Source organism: Corvus brachyrhynchos, unplaced genomic scaffold, assembly GCF_000691975.1.
Source record: "Corvus brachyrhynchos isolate BGI_N302 unplaced genomic scaffold, ASM69197v1 scaffold136, whole genome shotgun sequence".
Taxonomy (NCBI): domain Eukaryota; kingdom Metazoa; phylum Chordata; class Aves; order Passeriformes; family Corvidae; genus Corvus; species Corvus brachyrhynchos.
In genome coordinates this window covers 6,367,725-6,388,117 of record NW_008239080.1, presented here as the reverse complement: position 1 = coordinate 6,388,117, position 20,393 = coordinate 6,367,725, and the positions used below count along the sequence as shown (strand labels likewise).

The 20,393-nt window shown below is 37.8% G+C and overlaps 1 protein-coding gene across 1 annotated transcript in view; it reads right to left on the bottom strand.

Annotated features, from left to right (window-relative positions):
• Positions 1 to 2,402: 2,402 nt before the first annotated feature.
• HMGCLL1 (3-hydroxymethyl-3-methylglutaryl-CoA lyase like 1) overlaps positions 2,403 to 20,393 on the bottom strand; it is a 77,499-nt gene continuing 59,508 nt past the window's right edge. Inside the window, exons 8-9 of the mRNA XM_008637666.2 lie at positions 8,117 to 8,242; positions 2,403 to 3,976 (exon numbers count right to left, since the gene is read on the bottom strand). Coding sequence (XP_008635888.1) covers positions 3,863 to 3,976; positions 8,117 to 8,242 — 240 coding nt within the window. The 3' untranslated portion in view covers positions 2,403 to 3,862. The remainder of the gene's footprint in view (positions 3,977 to 8,116; positions 8,243 to 20,393) is intronic.

The window sequence follows — 20,393 nt, the reverse complement described above, 5'->3', positions numbered from 1 at the left end:
TATGCCCATACTAATGAAACTGGATCAACTTCTCCTGCAGCAAGGAACACCAGCGATGCCTTTAACAATGTAATATCTTGACTTGCAATTTTTATAATGACATAGCGTTAAGAACACCTGCTCATGGATGCCAAACACCTGGATGCAAGTCCTCCACATCCAGGGGGCTACTTCAGAATGAAGTGACAGCAGTGTACTTAGCTGGGGGCACTGATAGGGACTATAAGAGCAGACACCACTAGTGATGGGTTACTCTGAATATAAGCATGAAGATTTAGGAAGTCAGAAGCACTGGAGAGCATCATCCCATGTCTTAACATGTTTTTGAAGGGGTATAGTCTCAGCTGTTTTATTATATGCTGAATTCAATGCTGCCTGTGTGACTGATGCATGTTCATGGAATAGCTACTGGATTAGCCTTTGATCTTAAGAGCAAGACATGCTTATTTTTGAAGCCAGACATTAGGTGTCAAAATGTTCTGCACAGTCAAAAATTATGCCAGCCCAGGAAAGCAGAGCAGCAGCATTTAACACACCTAAAAAATGTCAGTAGGCAGAACATAAGATGTCTCAGGATTCTCAGTCACACTGCAAGTAAACAAGGATTTTATAGGGATTGCTCACCTGGACCCACAGACCTAAATCCATCCCAGGTGGCAATTTTGGCACATAAACACTGGGTTGGAGGTTGCTTTTTATTCTGGCTCCATGTTTCTTTCTCTCTTGTAACAATCCTGACAAACAATCTATTTGTCTGTGACCTCCACCCTGGATTACTATAACTCACAAAGTGGTTGAAGCTGAGCATGTGGGTAAAGTACGGGCTCCAGATGTGACTGCTCATCTTTTCCAATGCTCACATCATTACAGAATAACAGACCTGCATTTAAGGCTCTCCACAAGCTTCCAAGTAGTTTCTAAAATAGACCCAGTAAAGAACGGAGACATTTTAGGTTGTTCATCCACATGATTTAATAGGTACTCTGTTTCACTGCATAGGGAGAGTTAAGAGCCTTAGAATTGCAAACCAGACAGCCCAGATGCTGAGAAGCCTATGATGCACTGTGCACAGAGGCATAAAAATGGAGCCTATGTTCAGTTCCTAACCTGGCCGATAATTGAAGCCCTCACCACCACCTTCAAGGAACAGAACCCTTCAATCTGTTGCAGAGACATTTACAACATTCTTTTCTTGGGATCTTTCTGGTCTTCGGAATTTTTAATTCCATTCTACTCAGTGGCACATATTCATCCAGGTTTACTAGAAAGTGTGTTCTTTTTCAGTTCAGGTATGCTGAGTTGGAGGGGACCCACAAGGATCACTGATTCCAGCTCCTGGCCCCACACAGCACCATCCCCAAGAGTGACACCATGTGCCCGAGAGCATTGTCCAAATGCTTCTTGAACTCTGTCAGGCTTGGTGCTGTGACCACTTCCCTGGGAGCCTGCTCAGTGCCCAACCCTCTGGGTGAAGAACATTTTTCTAATATCCAACCTAAACCTCCCCAGTACCACTTCAGGCCATTCCCTTGGGTCCTGTCATGGGTGCGCATTTGAATCTCCCCAGGCTGAGCAGCAAGCTCAATCTCAGTTTAGTTGTTTACTCTCACATTCAGGTTTGCATCACAACTGCTTTTTTTTCAAGGGCTGACTTCACTTTCAGTCTTTGAGAAGCTCAATATTGTTTATGTCAATTAAACATGCTTGCTCAGAGGGTCTTGGATGGAAGAAAATTCATCAGGCCCTACATGAAAACTTCATACTTCAGCTCAAAATGAGCCAATTCTGTACCTACAGAGAAAACTAAAAAGGAAAATTTATTATTAAATAGGAGAGTATTACAGTAAGGTTAGTCACCTTCAGGGGTAAATGGCACATAAATTAAGGAGTTTTTAAAATGTCAATTCTGGCACCATGTTTATGCTAAACTACTAATTATTAGACTGAGTACAGTCTAAGTACTGCTTCAGTTTCCTCACTACTTCATTGGATCTAATTCATTACAGAATTTTTAAGTCTGTGAATGGTTCAAGACCTGGTTTTATTTAAGTTCATGTTTTGATATATGAGCCATAGTGGCTGCTAAATAGCCAAGCCCCAGCTGAAACATGGGTAAAAGAGGAAGAGCTTTTTTCTGGTGACCCAACCATGCATCCAGGCCAGGTCAAGCAAATCAGGGGGTTCACACCTTCAGAAGTACTTGAAAGTCTTCTTACTAGACTCTGCAGGAAAATATTCAGTATTTTGGAATGATAGGCAAGATATTTCTTGCCTCACCTGAACACATTTCTTTGTTTATCCTTTGACTTTTACCATGAGAAGAGTGAAACAAAGTAGCTTATATTAATTTTGACTATCATTATGGCATAAGGAGGATAGAGGTATTATGTCAAATTTATGGCTTTGTGTTGCCTGGCATACAAAATTTGGCTTTCTTAAGCTATGCCAATTCTAAACTACACAACTGACTAAAAGATCTCAGAAAAATTCACTTTGGAATTTCAAAGGCAAACTGAGACTCAGATGTAACTTGGCAGACAAGTTCCAGACAAAAAAAGACTCAGCCTTTTCTTTTTTTATGTGTTATCTTTCTTTCATCTTACCTTTTGACAAGATTTCATATTTTTGAGGAAAATTGAGAATATGGAAGAAGACCATAGTCCAGGGTTTTAGATTTTCATGTCAACAGGCCATGCTCAGAAAAAACATAGATCAAGGTTAAGTACACAGAGAAGTACAGACAGACCCTGCACAACCAACGAGCAACAGGACTGATGTTTCAGGCTGAAAAAAATGACAGTATTTTCATGGCACACTTGAACATTTATAAATAGGATAAGGCTCTTTGAATTTGTCCATTTCCCCATTATTGATCTAAAAATGACAGTGCAGTTCATTGGCATCTTGTTGAAGTAAGGCATTTAAAAGAACAATGTCATTATCAGCAGAGCACAGAAAAAAATTGTAAGTGGTTTCCTTTGTGTAAGCTAGTCCAGCAGAATACTATTACCCTAAAAAGCTCGTGACTTATGAATGAGAATATCAATTCATAGCCTAGAGAATGAAAAATCTAATTGATGAAACCTTGGATGAAAATGTAGCCCCTTCTACACTACTCTGAACCTGAATGATGTTGAAAAACTTGCTGATTTTTATTTGTTTCATATAATTAGGTTTTAATAAGTTGACCAAAAAAGGAAACTACAACAAATTTAACATATGTAACAAATAAGGAAATTTGCAGGAGGATTTGAAGGATCTGGCAGAGTGCCATTCACCACAATGTCTTGGAACAAGATAAAGTTATCCATAATTTAACAGATGTTAAACAAAATTTTTAAAAAGTTCTATTGCTAAAAAATTCTTACAGTGAATTCAGATTTGGCTCCATGTTCATAACAGTGACTTGACAAATGAAAAGCAAGAATTCAGATAAATAAAATACATAATAGAATGGCCACATATTGTGTGAGATCTCATAAACTACTGAAAATACTTGTACTGTTCTGAAATCATCTTGATTAAAATTTAACTATGTACTCACTGCTTCTACCCAGTTTTCCTGAAAAGAACTAAAAATTCAATTTAAAACATGGTAAAATGTCCTGGTGTTTATACATTTTTCTCATCTGTAGAAGTACCACATACGGGATTCTGTACTTCAGTCATTTATTTCTTACTGACATATCAAACAATTGTTGACAAGACAGTACAGTACAATAACTCTTCCCATAAAAAAAATTATGTATGGGTTCGATTTTGCTTCTTTGATGCAATGGTTTTCTTGCTTCTTTTCCTGATGCAAATGCCCTTGTTCAAGGTAAATGGGAAATGTAATCAAGCTGCAAAAAGAAAAATCCATCTAATTGATAGTTCCAGTACTGAAGGAAGCTTGTGCAACCTTTGAGTTTGTTTTCTTGTTCAAAGCTGTGCAGATGAAGTTTCCAGCTTCCATCACAGCATGAAGATTTACTCCCTAAAAAAGAGATGAAAAATGTGAAGAATAATAAATGCACATGTTGAAAATGCTTAGACTCCAAGTTTTTTGCTCCAGGGTCTAATTTTTGCAAACAAAGGGCCTGATTCATGTTATAGGTCAGTAATGGGGATCAGTAAAGCTACAGTGATTTACAGATAGTTACAGCTTCCAGTTGTTTGAAAGGTTCTACTACATCAAGAGTAGTGTCCATCAGCAGTGGACAAAATACTGGAGTAATATCTTTCAACCCCAAAAGAATCTGGAATAAAGGACTGGAATTACAATTAGAAGCTAGAAGAAAAATATAGTGTCTAAATATATGCTATACTTATTTATCATCCAACACTATAAAACTTCATGCTTGCAAGTACCCTCCTTGCAGCTCAGGAAAATGGAGGAAACACACTTGCATTGGCAACTGAATGCAGGAGAAACAGGCTCCTGTATTGTCTTGAATAACTATAATCTCTTTCTGGAAGGAGTCCATTTCAATACAAAATTACAATTTACAGTGATAGCACAGCTGAGCAAAAGTTCACAACTGCTTGATCTGCCCATGCCAAAAAAACATGTCCCTTGAGCAACTATTTTGTAACTAAGGTACGTATCAGTGCTGCTTGATTGCTAAAATTAAATCAGATCACTGATTAAAGAGGCAAACCCACTTCATTATGTCTCCTTTATTGCTCATGTATAGTAGAAGTTTTAAAGTTAGATCATATAAGTGATGTAAGTACTTGCTCCAAAGATTGCAATGTAGAAGCCAGTAAAGTTCCTGTAGAAAGGATGCAACAGGGGACTTTGAAGTACCAATACAGTGAGCAGTCATACAAAGCTGGGAGAAGGGTGTCACTCTCCATTAAATAGTACAAGTTGTATTGCACCAGAAATACACTTCCATCACACTCCCAGATTGATGTACTAATGTTCAGACCAAAACCTGATTTAAATACTTAATTCTTAAACTGGATCTAGCACTTATTTCCATGTTCTGTGGTAAACTTTGCTTTTTTCATTCTTGGAATTGGCTAAAAATGTTAATGAGAATAGAAATCACTGAGCAGAAATGTAATCAAAAACATTTTTAATTTGAAAAAAAAATGTTTTGGAGCTTCCAATCAGCTCTAATATTTAGCACCATCTAAACTACATAATTCAAAGACATCCTTTTATAACTATCTCATTTTAATACAGTTATAACAAGGGTAATTTCAGCTTATTCTGTTTATCCTTTATGGGCCATTACTTAGGTTTAGTTTGTAAAGTGCTATTGCACATAACATAATCTAAAAAATTTTAATCCATCTGTGTTTTTAAAAAGGAAGAAATGAGCAACATACCCCCACAGACGTAGCTGGTAGTTAGATTATGGAAGATGTCAAAATAAACTCCCCAAACTACAAAATATTCATGTTTTCATCACTGTGATACTGCATAATGTGATATGTGTTGATAAGAAACATACTTTCACAGTTCACATTCATTAAATGGAATACATGTATCTGTGCTTTTTATACTGTCTTCCTCAATCAAAGTGTTGTGAACCAAAGAGGATTACCATGAGGGCACACAACCCAGCATTCAGGAGTGTGACTCACAGATGGGAATGGGATGGGAATAGGTGTTTGTAAGGTTGTCCACAAAATAATGTGTCTTCAGATACCCAGAATATACTTACTAAGTATAGTTGGTAATCATTCCATATATCCAGAATTACTCCTTCACACCAAGGAATGAATTTCCCCCCCAAAATAACTCAAAAGTGCCTCCAATATTATTTATAAACTTGGATAAGTGCCTTAAATCAGAAAAGCTTCTGCAAGAAGGCAAAATCTTGTCATTCCCATTGACTTAAAAATTATTTCACATTTAGTCTGCCAAAGATTCATTTCACAGGTCACTTCTTGTTTATGTGTTCTGAAGAACAGTATAGAAAAAGCATCAATTATTATTTTGATGTATCTAGTCAATCTGAACTCAATAATTCACAGATATCACAGAGTCCAATCCTTAAGTGAATGGCCCATATGGGGGTGGAATCTGCTACTTTGGTGTTATGAGCACCATAACCAACTCTGACCACCTGAGCTAAAATAATGTATGATTAAATAATGTCCAATATTGCCTGACACTTAAGGTGAGTTCAGTCAACAAACGGAAAACTTTAGTGGATAGTTGAAATGAACATGAGAAAGTGCTCCTTGCAAATGGACAACATTAGCAATTACAATTTCATTTTGTGCCATTACACAAAAAAGAAACATATTAATAGTTTTCTGCAATAATGATTTCACAGAATTGGCAACAGTACCAAAAACAACCAAAGACATAAATAAAGACATTATAAAGACAAAAGCTCGTATATTATGGTAATAACTTTGAGGCTCCAGGTCTCTCATGCAGTAAAACACTCTTCATTTAATGAGCCAGAAAGGATTCAAAAAGCAAAGCCTTGTGTTTTGCTATTGCATAATCTAAAATCTAAAATTAAACAAAACCTAAATAAAACCACCACCAAACCAAACAAAAGAAGAACTAAGCATTTGATGGTGAGATTGTCTCAATGGGATTTGGTGTCAGCCTTTAGGACAAGCTGGATTCTTTCTTGGCCACCAGATTGTTAACAGATTAATCAATTTTATCAAGAAGCCTGGGACAGAGTATATTTCATGTAATCAGACTATTTTTGCTTAATTGCTTCCTTTTGCTATGAGTCAGTTGGAAAGGTCAATGAGTATTTTGCCCAAGGAAAGACTACACTGAAAGCCTAAGTCTAAGGTGCACAGCAATGTAAAGTAAAATGCATGCTTTCTCCTCCTTATTTCAAAGAATAGTGTTGTTACAAAAGAATAAACATCTCCTTCATGAAGAAAAGTGTGTACAAACAGTTCAAAACAGAGTCCACTCATACAGTGGACACTTGTGATAGAACCTTTCCTAAACATGTGTCTGACATCTACCCTGAACTCCCTAAAAAGCAAATAAGAGCAGATAAGTGCTTACAGGGAACTCTGTAAGGCACTGAATATGCTTTAACAGTACCCAGAAAATGTGCAGTTCAGAAATGTAATCCTTTCATGTAAAGGAACTCCATCAGCATGTACACCACACAGAACTGCAGCCTACAAGCAAGTGATAAGTTCCAATGAGCTCCTCAATAATTCAAATCTTACTATTTCAGACATCAGACATTTATATTTCTTTCTGCAGTAGTTTAAATGCAAACCACACACTTTGTAGTTTTGGCAGTTTTTTATATGTTCTTCTTTGAATTTGACTCTCCAAGTCTATGTCTAAATTAAACATAAAGTTACTGCAATGCCTGAGTTAGCACAAACTTCTTATGCCACATATTCAGAACAATGGTGACCGACAGAAGGACCAAAGAGCACATTTATTGAAGAAGGCAGTAGGAATACAGAATAATTAACATGCCAACCAAGCCAGGGGTACTAAATGTGTGCTCTTGAAGTGTGGATTCTCACTGGTAAGGTTCATTAAAGTGCAGCTCAGTGCAGATAAGCTGCTCTGCTCTCTCCTCCAAGAACAGAGCTAGTAATAAAAATGACTGTGAAGCCTCCTAGCCAGTAACAGGTTCTTTACAATTTTGAAATATATTAAGTGGATACTTGAGAAATATCCGTGTCCTGTGCCTGGGCTCCAAACATCACAATTTTTTTCAACTTTTAAGTCAGAAAAATTGACAACAAATTAGTAAGCACTATGAGCCAAATCCAGAACTGTGACAGAAACTGAAGTCTGCTCAGTCTTTCCACTGCAGAGATGACCAGCCTTCTTGAGCAATGTCTACAGTACTGAATTTTTTGTGGTTACTGAGGCAGAGCAGTGACACAAAGCAGCTGCTACTAAGTTCCTCATAGCTCCAGGTAAGAAGAAGGGGATTATTAAAACTATGTTAAATGCACAAACCATTTCTACTCTAAACTGCTAATGAAAACAACATCATTCCTGTTACATGTCAAGCCATATTAAAGCACTGAGTTTGCAAAAACTACTATGGGCCCTCAATATTTTATTGTACAGCATAGGTTATTGTCAGGTATGTATCGTACATTTCCTGGAAAAATATTTTTGTTTTCCTTAAAGTCTTAAGTAGAAAGATAAAAAATATCTTACTGTGTTGATCCCCAGACCATTCAGCATGTATATCACATCCTCTGTGGCTACATTTCCAGTAGCACCTTTTGCATAGGGACAACCACCAAGTCCTGCAACAGATGAATCCACTACAGCAACTCCCATCTGGAAAATAACAACACAAAAATGAAGCATCAAGCATCAGCACAGAGTATTATTTATAATTTTTCATAAATGGCAGGCCATATGTATTAGTTACCATGCATAAAATATGCATTTCTCCACAAATGGATGTGTTCCTTGAAGGAAATTCCTTATAATGGCTTTAGCCCTGACATCTTTATAAGGTAAGACTTTTCAAACACAGGATATGGAACAAAGAACTAACAGTCCATTACATGTGACTTTGGCAGATAAGATGATTGCTGTTTCAGAGACAAACTGAGGTTTAAGTCTTTTCTCTCTTTATCTTTCAATATGATGTTTATAAATAACCTGCATCTAGTATTGCAAAGGCTTTCATGCAAAAAAACAATCAATGGAAGTTCTCCATAGATACACATTAGTTCTGAGCTTTACTCGGAATATTTTTAAGGCAATAGTTGGTGCACAGTGTTAAGTTTTCTCATTTAAACTAGCCTTAAATTAAGGCTTGAAAAAACAATCAGCTATTGTAAATTCATAATTTTTTGCTTTTTGTTTTCTTCCTGCTGCATTCAAATGTCTTCTCTCTTCTGATCCCCTCAGCATATTCATGATAAAAAATAGTAAACCAGTTACCAACTCCACCCAGGACATAATATTACATTTCCTATAGAATAAAGCCTTCCTTAGGAGACTTATAAGGGAGGGGGAAAAAGAAACGAGCCAGTGACTTCCACTGATTTGTTTAGTGAGCTCTTGCATCCTCTTCTCTCTATGATTTAGTTTTAAAATAAAGCTGAAACTGGAAAGTAATCTTTTTTTGTTACAACATGTTAGGTATGTGAGCCAGGACACTGGGTCTCCCTTGTCAGAGAAAGCTCTTCAGTCTTCCCCTTGCCTCTGGAGGCATTTAGGCTCTACAGATAATCAGAAGCAGACAAGGGAATCAGGCTGAACAATTATTAGGTCTTCAAAGACACAAGCTCCTCTCTGCCTTAAGCACACTAGAGGGTTCCCTTCCCCGCAGGAATAATTTAGACAGACATACCCCCAAACTGTAGAAGGACAGGTCAGGCAGACTGAAATTCAGGACAGGAGTTCCTATGCATAGATAAATTTTCAAAACTCTGACTTTGGGTACAGAGAGATTCAGAGATTAAACCATGCCTCTTACTCATATGCAAGTCAGTAAGTTTGGCTTAGAGGCCTGACTGCACAGATTGCTGATTTCCCTTCTGAGGAACCTACCTGTCCCTGCAGGCTGGTCTGGAAGCCTGAGCTTCTCCTTCACAGACATGCACACAACTAGCTGGCAAGCTAGGCGATGATATGTCCTGCATGTTGCAGTTGCTAAGTCCCCTTTCCAAATATACCTATTAGTTGGTTTTTTAGTTCTAGTATTTTTTTGTACTTGCTTCTAGTTTTAATGGTGCTTTCCATAGTTTTATCATTGGCTTTACAGTCTCTTTCAAAGTCCAACATTTCTGAAGAGCAATAATAAAGAATGAAGTGTTGTCCCAGGTCCTATTCTTGAACAGAGAATATTATCTTGAGCTAGGTAGCTGCTCAAAGCCTGTAATAAATACCTCAAAGGAGTCGAGGTGCATAACTGTGACAGGCAAGACAACACTATTTAATACTGCTCACACAATGAGAGTCTCTAAAAAGAGCTACTGTACCTTAAAGTACACTAATCTGTGACTTACAGAGTCAATCACCAAAGTGCACGTTTTGCATTTCGGTCGCTTGTCACACTCTTTGTTTGTGTAACCCATCAGTCAGAAAATGTGTTATACAGCACATCTGTGTCCAGTACACAGAGGATATGCATTTGTGACAGCTGGAAATTCTGTCTCTTTTTGTACTAGCTGCTAGGATTCATGCATTTACTCTAGAAGTCATTGCTCCAAGCTCCACAGTGGCAGCTTTCAGCTTGCAAGTGTCCATGCAGAGACAGACTTAAAGCTTCCTATTGGAAAGATTCAGAGTATGGTGAAGGTCTGCAGAAAAGGGTGTCTGACATGTGGATGCACAGGTAATGATACAAGCATGATCCCACTACTAAGCCTGCTCTCTCAGTCTGATTTTAAGATTTGCATCAGAAATTATTGTTTCAGAGATGAAAAGGTAAAAGACAGTGTCTTTCATGGAGTTTTTCCCAATCTGTAAGGTTATGTCATAACTGCTAGAGCATTCTTCTTCATGTACTTATTTTCAGTAACATTTGCATGGGGATAAAAGCTATAGGCAAATAATGTGGTGAGGTACATAATGGCTGTTAAATTCCCAAGGAGTATCAGCAGACTCAGAAACAGCTTCAGTAGCATATAAACAGTCACTTTCTAATCCCAGCAAATTATCACATTAAATGCTTATCCTTTTGCAAAAATGGGTGGAAATATCAACTAAATTGTATTTGGTAAAAAACAGCCAAAAAGGTTTGTCAGTAGCCTCCTCCAGTCCTTCACAGGGCACTCACTGCAAGCAAAAACAAGAACAGTATCCTTCCAGCATTAAAAGGCATGTTTTCTAAAGGCATTGAATACATATACATATTAATTCTTGATGTCCTTGTACAAACACTAGTGATACCACAGTAATTCTGAATTTGCAGGGCAAATCTTGCAACAGTGAGGTACAGGTTGCTTATAATTGTTTGGTGAAAGTGCTGGTGACGATTTGGACAGATAAAGGATATCACAGCAACTTGAAGGTAATGTGAAACACCTATCTTTGTCTAACCACACCCTTGTATTCTCAGGCAGCCTTGTCTGAGTTATTCAAAGTACCCACACCAGACGCTGGAGTAACTCAGACAATTTATCTTATCATAGATGCAAGAGCATATAAAACCCTGACGCCTTCTGCTGGCTAAGCAGTGGGAGCAGTAACCTCCACCTGATTGACAGTGATAATTGTTCTGTCTTTAAAATCATTGACTATTATGGCTAAATATAAAATGGAGGAGGTCTAATCACACCTTCACTTAGGTAGCATCCTTGGGTGGTTGGCTTGAACCCTAGCACAGGACACTTAATCCTTTACTTCCCAGAAACAGTGTATAAAGACTAAGCCTCTAAAATTGTATCTCTATCAGGATGTATTTGCTATTTGAACATTAAGCCAGTGGTAGAAAAGGTCTTAAAATGGCATATATAATACAGCAGCCCTGACTGACCTCCAAATCTGACAGTTCTTCAAATCCGTGGTCTTAATATGCAGTGAGAAGGTGTCTCTCCTTTAAGAAAATGTCTTTTAAAGTTCTCTTCATGATGCTTTTGATATGATCTCTACTGCAAGGTACTACTATTTCAGCAGCAAGGTCAGCTGCATCTGTCTGCTCATGCATGTTGTGCAGTCAATTATAATGTGTTTGCTGACTCAAGTGCAGAATCATTGCAGTTCATCTTCAGTGCGGCCCCATTCAAAAAAGTCCTAAAATAATCCATACTCTAAGCTCCAATTTAACAGTGCTAAAAACAGATGTTGGAAAGCATCCTTCAACGGCGCTACTAACTAATTTGGAGGTTGATATTACAGCCCAGCCTGTCCAAACACAGAGTCTGAAGTAGCACCTAATAAATAACTTCTCTGCAAACTTGAGCAGCTATGAAGCTGTTCTGCTTTTGCAGCCATTAAAAGCACAAGCAGGTCTAAAAGAAAATGTAAGAATTGACAAAATAAGTAAAACAAGGTCTTTTCCTTCATCACATGTCAAATATTTGTCAGACTTTTACAGGAGACAATGAGTTTTAGCAATCCAAGCTTGCAAAAAATTCACTGTCAATATGATGTTTAAAAAGGCAACAGTCTCACTGTCGCTTCCTGACAGGCACTAAATTGTGCTGACATTTCTGAGAAGTTGTACTGCAGCTCTTTCATAGGATATGTCCTAGATAAGCATACACCAAGCTGCTTACATATGGACATGTGTGAGGGTGAACAATGACTTGGCTTCCAGGAAAACTACAATACTTCAATATTTTTTGACACTTTTTGATAATCACTAAATTCCTGACAGTGGTCCCTGAACACCTTCCAAACTTTAGATTTGGCTAGCTTTAGCTTTCTCTCTAGAGAAGGCATAGGACTTTTTGCTCCTGTCCTATGCTAACTTCCTAATACCCCAATGAGAAAGCAAGGAATTAAATTCATCACCTTTGTCAAACAGCCAATTTTAACAGGAAACCATTATTGCCAGTGAATAATAAATGCTTCATGTTTCTCAGTTTGCTTTACTAGCTCCCCATAACTTTTTGTTGGGACAGTCAGTCTCTTTTCTTACTGATCTTTAAACCTGGTTTGTCTGGCAGAAGTTTAACTTTGTTCCTTTCTTAAAAATGGCAAGGTCAGCATCACTAACTCCAGGAATGTATGTGGCATAAATCAGAAGCTATTAATCAGGTCTTTCATAAATTAGGCTTCTTCTAAACAATGAGATTTTGAAACCATAATATCAAGGATACCAGGTATGCATTAAACAGGAAAAGATTTGTGCCACAAAGTCTAGGGGCCACAGTGTTGTGCAGTTCACTGCCCAATGTCTTAGATATAGGTGCATGGAGGTATGGCAAAGAATAGCTGCATTAGTTCAGCATTTGTTCAAGGAAGGGAGAAGGCTGGCAGGAAGAAGTAAGAGGAGAACCCACATATGTCAGGTCAAAGGTTGCCCACATAAAAGGCAGCACAAGCTATTTAATCCTGCAGCCCAGTCAGTGCCTAGCTGGCACTCTTGGAATGGTGTGGTTCTGTCATATTAATGTGTCTCTCTGGCATCAGTCTGCTACCCACTACTACATGGTGTGCCACTGACAGAAACACCCTCTCCTGTAGAGAGACACAGAGGTAACCACAGAAACATGAAAAACCATGCCAGCAACGCTGTGTAATGTTCAGTGCCCACAAAGACCCTTCCCTAATTTACATAGTCAAGTTGTCTAAAATCAAAGCTTGCCATTCTCCTGTATTTCAATAAAATAAATGTGTGCAAATAAGTATTACTTTGGTATTTAAGAAACTAGAAGCATAAATTTCTACATATAAGGCAATAAAATGGGATAACATCTCTCTGTGGAAATCCCTGAAAGTTACCCGCATTTCCTTCCTGCTTCTTTTTTTCTCTGCTCTTGCTAAAGGTTAACACATCACAAAAGTGCTTTTCAGAGTTAACGCCATCCCTACTGACCACAAGGTGTCACTGTTACATTAAAAGCTCTAATTTCCCAGTTCACGTCGTTTGAAAATTAATACATTCAGCAGGGGAAAAAAAAAAAAATCCTTTTCTCCCAAAACATATTGAGATGCAAGCAATTTGTGGGCAGACGTGCCACATAAAATAGGTTAATACTGCATTCCTTTAACTTATTGTACACATCTTTTCATATTGCTACTGACACATTTATTATAAGCAAAGCTGGCAATGACATCTAGAGTTAAAGTTCCCTAACACTTTCCATCATAAGGCACTACTTTCAGTTGTTTATTACTTTGTCAGCCTTTAACTGCTGGAACTTATATTTTCTGTACCTTGTCTCTGCCTCAGACTGGATTGTTTTGAAAGTTTTAGTGAAAAATGGGCTTGGCCACTTCCGGGAACAAGTTTTGGGGAAGAAAAACACTCTGTTATGCTAATATTCAATAATTTTTACATGAGTTTCTTGGAGATATTCTTGTAGCTTTGCACTCTCAAATGCGGTGGGAGGGGGACTGATCTTAAGAGATCCCAGTCTGGACTTAGTTACAAGCTTAGGGAAGTTCCACTTTATTGTCAGGAGCTGGTCAGTCTGGGGGTTAAAATGCCCAAGGGTCAAGAGAGCAGCAGCTGACCATGCTCCTTCTCTCAACCTAAACAAAGAACTATGAAGCAATTTTTCTGAGACTGAGTTGGGAAATCTGTGTCTCTGACTGACAATGTATCACAAAAAGCCTCTCTGGTGGGCTTGAGCAGTGAGATCTGTGTTGCAGATCCAGTTCTTCAGAGAACATACATGTATGTTTAGGGGGAATCAATTCCATTCAACACAAGAGTGGTTTTGAGATTTTGGAAAGCTAATAAAAATCCTATGCCATAACACAATTAATATTGTGAAACAGATGGTCACAAATGATTTTTCTTATCGCCTATGCAGGCTTATTGTGCTCCTTTCAAGAATATGTGCACTCTTTTATTTAAAAAACACTGGGGGTTGCTGGTGTGGGGCTGTGCACAACTCGAGCTCTCCCTTGCTAAGGATCACAAAGCTGCAGGGGGAGCAGGAGGCATGCCAAGGTCTTGTTGGAACCCATGGAGACGCAATGATCATCAAAACAGTAAGTGACTTTCCAGTCTCCCTTCCTTCCCTCCCCAGGCAAGCCGGGGTATTGCCAGATGCTGCTGCTGACTCAAAGTAAGTAGCTACTGCCCCAGATGCCTTTCAGCAGAAGTTGCTGCTCTCAAGCAAACCTGTGATGGTTCAACAGTTTATCTGCTTACTATGTCATAAAATAAGCAGACCTATAAACATGAGATACTTGTTCTATCAACAAAAGTTTGGACACAGTCAGAAGACCAATGAAATAGAGCAGAGAAAATAATAATCTTGGGATCTGGAGGGAAAGGGGGAACTAGACAGAAAAGGCAAAGGGAAGCTTTGAGGTAGGCTGTCTAGTCCAGAAGTGCAACAGCTGTGCCAGATTGCTTGTTCCCTACATGTAGTCAGGTAACAAGGTTTTTTCTCATATGCTACATGCCAGTGTAAATGAATAAAAGTAAACTGGAAAATAAACAGAGGGCTTTGAATGGACAGGGGAGATAAATGACTACTTAACTCCATGGTAAAGTTACCGAGGGTAGCTTTGGGAGAGGCAAGTTTAGCTGGGACTGGACAGAGAATGTTTGGAGCTGCTGACAGTCAAGGTCCAATGAAGAAAGAAGAAAATATCCACTTACTTCCATGGATGGCTCACAGAGGATAAGCTGAGTAGACACATGCCCACTAAAATAAAATGGCTGAATTATCATAATATGGGACATCAGCTGAGAATGAGCTGAATGAAGGCCAGAATAGGTAAAAATCAATGTTTGAGATGCAGGCTGCAGACAGTGCACTTCTCTGTGAACTACAATACTGAAAAGGGCAGAGTGCTACTATGAAGAATTAGGGAAAGGCACTGATTTGAAAGGTCTAGTATTTGAAGTGCACGTGGCAAATGTGAAACGTGAATCTATCAATGAAAATGGCAAATACGACCCAAACGTCACAGTATTTGAAAAGGCCCCTTTTTCCTACATTCATGGAACACATAATGAAGTTGATCTATCTTATGTACCCCTTTTACTGGTATCTGTACTTAAGAAAGAAACTACAAATTCTTTCGATCTGGGTTTTTTGTCCTTGTTAGCTTCTGCCAACTCCCAACCCTTCTAGTTACTGGAAGACCAATTTGTGTTGAGTCACTCTTCAGCTTAAGCTGGGTGACCAAATTGTTCCTGAAGGTGTAATTTCCCTCACTTCATATAACCAGAACACTTGCAGCATTATGCACTAAGTGGCAGTGGACACTACGTTGTACCAATGTGAGCAAACAAAATAAATGGGTGGCAGAAAACATCTATTGTTTTAAAATAAATTCATAGCAAAGACAACATTTATAAAAACAGAGAGGAAGTAGAGCAGAACTATTTTCATTCCACAGTAGCATGCCATTGTACCAGCATCAGGGTATCTAAAGGAAAAAAACAGTAACAGCATTTAAAATCCCATCTGACTTCAATTCAGCCTGAGCCTTCACACAGCAGCACCTGCCTCCCCTAGAGTCAGGAACATCACCCACCCATGAAAACCACTTTGTTTTGACTTTCATTCTATTCTTTCACATTATCTCTGAAACCACACCCACCTGCCACTCAGCAAAAATGGGGAGCTCCCGCATGTCCCAAGGGCTCATCTCGAGATGTACTGTGGAGTCCTACCGAAGTGTCAGGTCTGGGGGTGATCACCCATACCATATCTTCACAGTCTGAAAACCACTGCTGGCTCCTTGGCTTGGAGCTGGGAAAGACCAGCATAGGTGGAGGGACCTCAGCATGACATCAGGAATTCTAATGGATCCTTTGGGTGTCTGAAAATGTACACTAAGATCAACCTCTTCTCTGTCTTCCTCTGTTTAGCTTTCTCCAAGGACATATAAGGCAGACTAAAGGTGAGACCTCAATTTAAGTTGATGGATGCTAAGACTGATGCCCATTATTTCTACTACAAGGACATTTTCTTCCACAACTAAATGAGTTTCACCCAGTGCTTCCCATCTCAAGTGTATATCAAGCTTCCACATTTAGACTGAGAAGACTTTTTCAAATATTAGTGATTTTTAGTACTGTTCCCACTCACACCTTGTCAACTAGACCTATACCACCTTCTTCTGGATGAGATGATATAGAAAACAAGAGAGGGGTTGGTAAGTCTCCCTTGTCTCTGCCACATACCAGAACATCTGCTGAAGGTTTTGGCTACTATCCCAAACATGGTGGCATTAACGATGCATTAAATTATCTGTTGCACATTAGAATTTAAGTAAATGACTGTTCCTCCCTCACGTTTCTAAGGCTTCTCCTCTGATGTCAGCACCTATGCTTTCCAGATAGCTGCTCAGGTTACTATTGTAGCTATTATAACATTTTCCTTCCAATTTCACCTACACAACAGGAAAAATATCTAGGCTACAGGCAAACTTTTTTTCCTTCCATCTCAATAACCATCCCAGAAAGATACAGCAGACTTAGAAATTGAGATTTCTAAGACTCAAGATTCAACAGTGGAGGTAAGAACCTCCACATATGCATCCAAACATAGATACATAGAGTAATCAAGCAGTGGTACTATCCTGCCTGGGGCTCAGGTTTTTCCTCACCTTCCTTCTAAATAAATACTTTTAACTATTGGGTAATGTGAGACATCCAGACAGTGAACCACAAAACTCTGTCTACAGATTTTTTCTCATTTGAGACCCAAACTGTACTGTGAAACTAAATGGAAGAGCTTGCTGAGCTTAAGTTTTGAACTCTTTCAGAAACCCCAGGAAGGTGTTGATTTCTGTGCACATCCCAGAGAAGTCAAGCTCCTCACTAACTTCATCTCATCTTTAGCCCTTCCATTTTCAAGCTGGTTTTGATGCACTTTCAATCTCTTTAGGCAAGGAGATTATAAAAGCAAGATATAAATTCCTAGCAACAAAGTTCAACTTGTTAGAAGAGTATGACATTTTATACAGACCAAGAAATGCCTCAACTGCACAAAAGTGGTTTGCATCAATTCTTAATTTGCTGAAATTATTATTCACTGGGAGCTTGCTTGAGCAAAGGTATGGACTTCAAGACTGTGTCATCATCATCATCATCATCATCATCATTATTATTTCTAACCTGCAATTCGAGTTCATAGATCTTGTAGATCTCAATAACAATAAATGAAATAACAGAGTTCATTAATAAATGGGCAGAAAGAAAGGGATCTGCCTGTATCAGAGAACAAAAGTCTGCTTTCAGGTTTAACTATTGTTATGGGGTTTATTTCTGAGGACAGGGGGGAAATTAAAAAAAGAAAGAGCTCTGTTAATTCCTGAAGCTACTTATTTTTAAAAAGAAGATAAAGTTTTCTAAAAGAAGTCACAAATCTTCAACAGAGTGCATGTGCTACAATGATATAATTTGTTACTTAGAACTGGGAAATCTAACTTTCATCAAGTGTAGAAAAGTGCTATCTTCATGCATTGTTACAAATTTTGAGATTATTTTAGAATGTTCTACAAGGATATGTAGAATTTTGAATTCTTGTTTGGTCTTTACATAATCCACAGTATCTTTTGAAATTTATTTTAATATACATAATAGATTTTTTGTACTTGGAATACATAATATATTTTATAGCAGTTATTTTCTAATGCAAGAGACTCCTTTTGTCATTTCTGGAGATAAATCTCACAACAAAAATGAACAATTGTGCATCCTACTCAAGCTGAACATATATATATCTCCATCATCCACTATCACTCCATATTAGAGTCAACCAAAAATAGTTTGTACAGTTCATGCTGTTAAATAAAACCTGCACTTTTTATTCAGACTTAACTACTATTTCAAATCTCTCTTAATTCTATTTTCAGAATCCCCTGAGTGAAACAATACTTTATTCTACTTTAGTATGTAGGATATACAGAGATTCAGAGACTCTGCTCGCCAATATTCATTGACAAACCATACTCAGCACAAAGAAAAGTGGATTTCCGAGACGTATGGTAAACTTAGAAAAAAACTCCTGGCATTTGTTACATCATCTGGATTGCACAGGTGCACATCCATCTTCTCCCATATATGGAAAATAAGAACTGCATCCTCCATTCAAATACTTTTAACTTATTTACAGCTAGACTGGAGACAATATTTATCATCACAAAGTATAAAGCCAAATGTCCTTTTTCTTCAGGAGCACCAAAGATTAACAGATTAGAATGTTTTCCACATGTCCACTTTACTGTCAAGAGAATATTAAAGAAGTTTTCCAGCTTCCGCAGCTCAGCCAGATGTCAATGGATCCCACAGTGAAGCAAAATTGGCAGAGTAGCCTTCTCATGACCCCGGCATTGTTTTATCAAGGATCAGTTTAAAAGTATAAAGGGCCATTTCTTGCTGAGATCTGCAATGTTTTTCAGCCCTTTTCCCCTGCAATTACACAAAAGTGCTGACTTTGTTGAACTACTGATATGCAGTAGTATTTCTTATGACTTCTCTCACACTGTGCTGTAATTGCTGTTTATGTTGGCACAAGAAAAGTACCACATCTTGTTTCCACTGTACATTTCCGGACTCTGGTTTCAGTAACATCAGTGTAGGATATTGTACTGGGCATATGTTTTGTTGTGTAAACATTAACTGGAAATTTACCCTGTCAATCTCCACAGTATGGCTTCTAATTATTAGAGGTTGAGGGGCTTCAGATGGACATTTTACAAAATATTTACAGCAGCTATCCTACTTGTTGTTTTTTTTTTCACTGGTATTTGTGTTTTGAAAAATCATTGCAAGGGTAAAAAAACACAACACCATCAAATACCATAAAACAAAACCCAAAACCAAAACCAAATGTATTCATTCTTGTACACCTCATTCTCTAGAGAAACTAAAGGCTAGTTTCCCAATTAGTTAAGCAAAAGTCATGGCAATATTACAAAGAACGTTTGTAAACATGATGGTATAATAAAGTACTAGATATTTCTGCTTGCTTGCAATTTGATTATTCCCTTTATATTTTTTTTAACAAGAAAAAATTTACTTCTTTTGGCATTTTTTTCTTAAAATTCATTCTCGCTAAATAGCCTGTGAACTTGCAAATGGCTGTGCACATCCTTATTTGATTCAAGACTCAGACAAATGTATTTAACAAATGGGACCACTAAGGTCTTGTTGGAAAATCCAGCACCTACTGCAAAGATTCAGAACCAAGGAAAAAACCCCCATTTAACAGCTATGAAATATATGTTTTAGTCATTCATCTGTATAATTTCAAGGAAGTAGCACTGTGCAAAATACAGTGTCTTGAGCAGAATTCCAGGATGGGAATATGCAGTTAATAATTACAGTAACATAAGCAAAGAAGATGCAATCAAAAAGGGCATTTTTTAGCTACCCGAGGCAGAGTGAATCTTTACTTAAAATTTTCATCACAACTTTCATTATAATGCAAGAAACATTTTTTAAAATGTGTGATAGTTTCTCATCTTCTACTGTTCCATTATAGCTGAATCAATTTTATAATGTTCATCACATTACAGTACCTTAGCATGTTACACTGCCTCCATAAGAATCTTCCCTTCAAATGCATTGACTAATTAAATGGTAGCATTAAGGTGGGGAGCCAAAAAATGTAAAATGTCATGTAAATATTTTTCTCTTATTCTGATGAAAGTTCCTTTTTATAAAAACACATTTGCAATTGTCTGTCCAATGTATCTGCCAGCAGTAAAGCCACAACACTTCTTTTGTTAAAAAGACATTCAACTTAGCATCTATCTTTTGCTACAGATGCATGTTATACTGCTAAATCTTTTATTTTGTTTACTTGTTTTATTCTTTAGAGGAAAAGATACTACATCAAATTAAAAATTCTTGCCTATTGTTGCAACTCTTAGTGCAAGCAAA